A 6,974-nucleotide genomic window follows, 5' to 3' on the forward strand; every position below is an offset into this window, starting at 1 on the left:
TTATCAATGTCTTCGTTAGAAGCAGTTATTAATTCTTTTACTACAGAGATTTTTTTCAGATCGCATTTCCTCCACATGTTTCTGCATTTGATTCTTTACTTCAGATGCTATTAATTCAGATAATTTTTTTTTATTTCAGATGTTATTTCTGGTCTGAGTTACTCTGTACCTTTCTGCAGTTGTTTCTTTATTTCAGACACTATTGATTCAGGAATTTCAGCTGTGTGATTCCCAATTTCTTCTGTACTAGTATCTTCTGAACTTGTTCTGGGTATTCTTGGGGTCTGAGAATGCATTTTGCTCCTTCTGTTTGTCATTTTGCACAGCGCTGCCCGCTGACCTTGTTGTAGGGCTTTGGTGAAGTTATAACCTTAGCCCCTACTAATATTTGGGTGCAGATCTACAAATTTTGAATTTATCCCATTGTGCCTGGCTCGGGTCTTGCTGCTGTGTTCAGCTCCTTTCTGCTGCAGCCCGTGGGAGTGAGCCTGTTGTGCCCCTCTGGCAAGATATTCTGCTCCTGGATTAGCTGGGTGGTTCTGTCACCTACTTTCTCTTCAGGGACTGCAGCTGCAGAGTTTTACCACAGGCCTATATGCCAGGCCTGGGCTGGGTCTGATGGGGACAAAGGGATGCAGGGGAGAGGGGAAGCTCTTCCACATACTTGCAATGCCTGGACTTGGGCTGGATCTGGGGATTCCTGAGAGGGAGGCAGAAGTTCTCACTCACTTGGTGCGCTGGGGGTGGGCGGGGAGTTTCTGGAGTGCTGGAGGGATTCCCAGGGTGCTGCAGAGGGTCTCACTTACATAGTATCCCTGGGTTTGGTCCAGAGAGGTCCTGTGGACACAGGGTAACAGGAAGCTCTCCCACACACTTGCTGGGCCTGGGCTTTGGGATGGATCTTGGGGTTCCCAAGAGTGTGGCAGAAGCTTTTACTCACTGGGCAGGCCGGGGGGGGGGACTCCAGAGTGGTGGAGGTGCCCCGTGGGCACGGCAGCAGGCCTCATGCAGTGTGCCTGGGTATCATCCAGAGAGGTGCCATGGGTGCAGGATAGCTGGAAACTCTCCTTCACCTCCCTGGGCCTAGACTTGGGCTGGATCTGGGGGTTCCTGAGAGCGCAGCAGAAGTTCTCACTCAGCGGACTGGGGGGAGCAATTTAGTATTAGAAATATCTCTATTTGAAATGCAGTGAGCATGAGCATTATGTCACAAGTGATATTATCTAAAGCATAATCAAATTATATGCTGAAGATTATGAAACTATTTTATAAGATTGTATCTAGGCTAGGCTATAGGTACATATAAAATATTTTATGGTTAGTTTAGAGCCAAGTGTAGGATGTCTAGTTACATGTACATATAATTTCTTATCAAATTGTGCGACTAATGCCATATAGATTTAAATATAGTATAAATATTCAGTATTTTCAACAGTGATAACTTTGAGGAACTATTTAAAATCCAAATGATTACCTCTTTTTGATAATAAGCTGTTTTCAAGCAATCCTAAAAATTTATGTTCCAAAATATATTGTTAGGAGGCACTTTTCCAAAATGTTAATAGGAATGTCGGTGTAGTATAACACCTTTGGAAATATGTAGAGGTTCCTCAAGAAACTAAAAGTAGAAATTTCATTTTACCTAACTATAATTCTACTGGCTATATTCTCCTCAAAGTTAAAGTAATCACATTACACTCACACACATATATTCATGTGCATAACAATAAAATAAAATTAAAGGAAAATTGTAAAGTAATTTGCATTCACAAGAATGCCCTGGAAACAGCCTAGATGCCCCGTCACAGCTAAGAGGAGAGGAACAATGGAGTAGCCTGGGCAGACTGGAACATATTGGGAACGTGAGACACATTGGTACTCAACTTGGACAACTTAACGATTGATAAGACTAAGTCTCATAAGAAAAGATAAGTAAGATCTCAGTGGTAAAGTCTTGGGTTCAGTATCCAGCACTAAAAATCATGTTGTTTGTATGTTATAGAATGTTATTCAACCATAAAACTGGATGAAATTATGTCATTTGCCAAATGATGGATCAATCTGGAGCCTATTATATATTAAATAAGAGACACAGCAAGTTCAATATCATATGTTGTATTCTTTATGAGAAGTACAAGATAGAATTAAAAGGAAAATAGATACTGAGAAACGGGAATGAACTTACCCTAAAGGAAAGAGTTACTGAGTTGAGGAAAAGGACAGGAGGGAGTGGGGGAAAGAGATTTCTCTATGTATATGAGCAGGATGATTTAGACAAATGGACTGTGCATTGCTGCTAGTCTATGGAAAGGATGACATAATGCTTAATTTCATTTGTCTCCTTTTTTTCAATTGTTTGTATTTTTTTTACTTTCTTATACATTTTTGTCTTCCACTTTTGCATGAATATATCTGGTAATATGAATAACTGGTTGCAAGACAACACTGCATTACAACACTGTGAAATTCATATCCTTTTTAAAGTAAAAATTCTATATCACTTGTAATTTTGTTGTTTTAATACTGTTTTGTATTCTTAAAAAAATATATATATACATTTAAAAGGAGAAATGAAAAAAAGGCAGACATTTTGGAGGGGGTAGAGTCTCAGAGGAAGATGAAGGAAACAGTCATGGAGGAAAGGCTATGAGAAATGGCTTATATGTTGTACACATATGTGCCACTTGCTTAGAATGAAAGCAACCTTATGTATTGCAAACATATCACTTCTAAATTCCCAAATGAATACTGTTTGCATAAAATCTGCTTCCAAGCCATCATCCAGAAAGTACAATAAATTCATGATCAAATATGGTTGAGGGCATCCAATTGGATCTCCTCCTGGTAAATCATGAATATAAAGACATGTTTAAATGTGATTGACTGTTGTGTTATTTTTTTCTTTGACAGAAATGCAGAGGATTATAAATGCTGTCAATATAAATTATGGTGTCAACATGCAAAAATACTTTTTATGACTCCTGATACAAATATGCATATGAAACTGCTTGGTACAAAACCCAGTGAAAGCCTTGCATGTGGGAAGTCTCATTCATTACCACCCATGCCCATCACACATAACACTGGACTCAAATCATATGAGCTCCATGGATCTGAACAGAAGTTGTCTACCTGTAGTAGACTTGGGCAAACCACCACTGACTTGCAGTTCTTTCAGAAAAACACAAAGACAAATCCTGAAGAAAAGCCATATGAATGTAAGAAATGTGGGAAGTCCTACTCTGAATACAGTGAAGAAAATAATGCTGAAGAGAAATCCTTTATGCAGGATCAAGAGGAGAGATCCTTTAGTACGCCCAACTGTGATCAAATCCAGGAAAGAAATCATGGTAGGGTGAACATTTGTATATGTGTACAATGTGGCAAAGATTTGAACTCTTACCATGGTAATCAGAAACATGAAAGAGCAAACACTGGATCAAAATCCTGCGTATATCAGCACTGTGGGAAATCCTTAAATTATGGCACATTGTTTGGCAATCATGAAATAAGTCACATTGGGGAACAATCCTATATATGTAAGCAATGTGGGAAAACTTTCAGCAAACAGAGTCTTTGTCAAAGACATGAACAAACTCACCTTGAGGAGAAAACTTATGTTTGTAAACAGTGCAAGAAAGCCTTCAGCACACAGAGTCATTGTCAGAGACATGAACTAATTCATACTGGGGAGAAACCCTATATATGTAAGCAATGTGGGAAAGCTTTCAGCACACATAGTTCTTGTCAAAGACATGAAAGGACACACACTGGAGAGAAACCATACATATGTAAGCAATGTGGAAAAGCTTTTGGCACACGCAGTGTATACAAAATACATGAGAGGACTCACACTGGGGAGAAACCTTATGCTTGTAAACAGTGTGGGAAAGCTTTCATCAGGCACAGTGAACTGAAAATACATGAAAGAATTCACACGGGAGAGAAACCTTATGTATGTAACCAGTGTCAGAAAGGGTTCAGCACACAGAGTCGTTGTCAAAGACATGAACAAATTCACAATGTAGAGAAACCTTATGTATGTAAGCAATGTGGGAAAGCTTTCAGGACACAAAGTCACTGTAAAACTCATGAAAGGACCCACACTGGGGAGAAACCTTATGAATGTAAACAATGTGGTAAAGCTTTCAGGACACAGAGTCTTTATAAAATACATGAACGAACTCACTCTGGAGAGAAACCCTATGTATGTAAGCAATGTGGGAAAGCTTTCAGCACACACAAGAACTGTCAAAGACATGCAAAGACTCATACTGGGGAGAAACCTTATGTTTGTAATCAATGTGGGAAAGCTTTCAGCAGGCACAGTGAATGTAAAATACATGAAAGAATTCACACAGGGGAGAAACCCTATGTATGTAAGCAATGCGGGAAAGCTTTCAGCACACACAGATATTGTCAAGAACATGAAAGGACTCACTCTTGGGAGAAACCCTACATATGTAAGCAATGTGGGAAAGCTTTCAGTACACACACTTATTGTCAAAGACATGCACAAACTCACACTGGTGGTAAACCATATGTGTGTAAGCAATGTGGGAAAGCTTTCAGGACACAAAGCCTTTATAAAATACATGAACGAACTCACACTGGAGAGAAACCCTACACATGTAAGCAATGTGGGAAAGCTTTCAGGACACATAGTCATTGTAAAACTCATGAAAGGACCCATACTGGGGAGAAACAATACATATGTAGCCAATGTGGGAAAGCTTTTAGCAGGCACAGCGAATGTAAAATACATGAAAGGATTCACACTGGGGAGAAACCTTATGCATGTAAAAAATGTGGGAAAGCTTTTACCAGACATAGTCATTGTCAAAAACATGAAAGGAATCACACAGTGTAGAAACCTGTATGTGTAAGCTTTATAAAAAAGCCTTGTGTTACATTCATAATCATTGTAGGTATGAAAATATTTAAGAGAAATGATTAACTCTGAATAGATAGAGTGACTTACATGTCTGAAAGAATTTATAGGACAGAGAATCAGATCATATGTGAACAATGTGAGAAATGTTTTATTCTTCTAAGAACATTCAAGTTCATGAAAATTCACATGAGACAGAAGCCAGATATATGCAATATATATGGGAAACACTCCCATTTCTCCACTTGCATTGAAAATCATGAAAGCTTCTCCACTAAAGAGAAAGCCATTATAAATAATGTGTGAAAACATTTTATGATTCTCATCAGAAAAAAAGACACAAACTGAAATAAGATTAACTATAAATGTAGAATATGTGGAAGCTTGGAATCAGAGTGTCAAGGACAGGTATGTTAAAAATAAAACTATTTTGGGGAAAAAACATGTTTTTCAACAGTGTGGGAAAGACTTCTGCACACAGAGTTATTGTCAGAGACATGAACTAATTCATAGTGGGGAGAAACCCTATATATGTATGCAATGTGAGAAAGCTTTCAGCACACATAGTTCTTGTCAAAAACATGAAAGGACCCACACTGGAAAGACCATCTTCCTCCAATATAGGTATAATTAATACACTGCTGAGGTTAGAAATTTCCTAACGATGTCAAATTCAAAATAACAGCACCTTGCTTCAAAGTGTTAATTACATGGTCTTCATGAACATTTTATATGCAAACCGTTGCCTCAGTTTAATGGGAAAGTTAAATGTATTAATACAATTAAATGTTACTGAATTTTAAAAGAAAAGTCCTTTATTTGTGACAATGTAGATTAACCAAGAATTGACTGCATAAAATATGCCACACAGAAAATTCACTCATCATATTTGTTTTTATCATCAGTAAACAAAGCAACAGAGATTTTAGTGATGGTTGCCATGTGTGTCAGTGGGGAGATTGAGAGACATTACTGAGAAAGCACCATATTTATCTTGTTGGACACAAAGAGACATAGATCCCATAGTGAGTACAATGAGTGATACAGTGCCACATAGCATTAAATTCACTAAAAATTGTATTTAGTGTTTTCTCCATATGCCTGAAAGGTAATTCTCTTTGATGGTGCAAATGATACCAATGAAGATTGTGGTAATTTTGCAGTATAAATAGTAATAAATTGCACTGTATGCTTTTAATATATGAGTTTTGTTATTTTATGTTCAATGAAATGAATAAAACTAAATACAATAAGCAAAAACAATGACTAGTTTTATGATGTGCCCACAGAAACTGTCCTTTCTTCACTTTTTTATTTTAAAAAGAAAAAATACTAAAAATAAGTTTCAAAACAGGTTAGTAGGACAGTTAAAAAATTAGCACATTGCATATTGTCTTTGTAGTACTTAGAGCACAAGATATTAGCATGATACTGTATTTTGTTCTTAAACTGTTCAATTTTAGTTGGCCCAAAGCTTGTGGTTTGTTGTTAAACTGAAAGTATTCAGTTCTTTAAAGGCACTTTTAGTTGGTTCATTGGAAATGAATAATAGTTGACCATATAATTTGAAAAATAATGACATTTTCATGAGTTTATTTTATCCCATTTTGACAAAGTTGTTGTTTATGTCTTCAGAAAAAAATATTTTAAGAGCCAATATGCTTGTTTTTCTCATTTAGTAATTCACCTTTAATGTTGATGTTTTCAAGGTGTATATCACATTCTGTTATGTATAGACACCATATTTTCTTCATGTGTATGTAATGGACATATAGGAGGACACAGAGAGATAATTCTTTGGCAAATGGGATGGAATCAGGAGGCGAAGAATGGGAAGGGGAGGTGAAAGGATTTGATGTCTTATACCAACTGCCCACCATGAATGCTATCTCTATATGTCACAAACTTGAACTACATAATGATAATAATACTAATAATGATAATGTTGACATGCGATAAGGGGATCTAGAGCTAGTGGGGGCATGGATGAGGACCAGAAGGGAAATCATAAGAATCAAAATGTTACTCCCTAAGATAAGTGGGACTATGTACTTCATGCATGTATTAATTTAAAAGGTTAATT

General features: G+C 37.1%; 1 protein-coding gene across 4 annotated transcripts in view; it reads left to right on the plus strand.

The window, feature by feature from the left end:
- Positions 1–5,294, plus strand: part of LOC101576570 (zinc finger protein 431-like) — a 51,926-nt gene extending 46,632 nt beyond the window's left edge. For 3 of the 4 annotated variants that reach the window (XM_023702333.1, XM_023702334.1, XM_023702335.1), the window contains exon 4: positions 2,911–5,294. In XM_023702333.1, the coding sequence (XP_023558101.1) occupies positions 2,911–4,870 (1,960 nt within the window). In that variant the 3' untranslated portion in view covers positions 4,871–5,294. The remainder of the gene's footprint in view (positions 1–2,910) is intronic. The other variant, XM_023702337.1, reaches the window with a different exon arrangement.
- The last annotated feature ends 1,680 nt before the right edge of the window (positions 5,295–6,974 follow it).

This window comes from Octodon degus, unplaced genomic scaffold, assembly GCF_000260255.1.
Source record: "Octodon degus isolate 3935 unplaced genomic scaffold, OctDeg1.0 scaffold00148, whole genome shotgun sequence".
Taxonomy (NCBI): Eukaryota; Metazoa; Chordata; class Mammalia; order Rodentia; family Octodontidae; genus Octodon; species Octodon degus.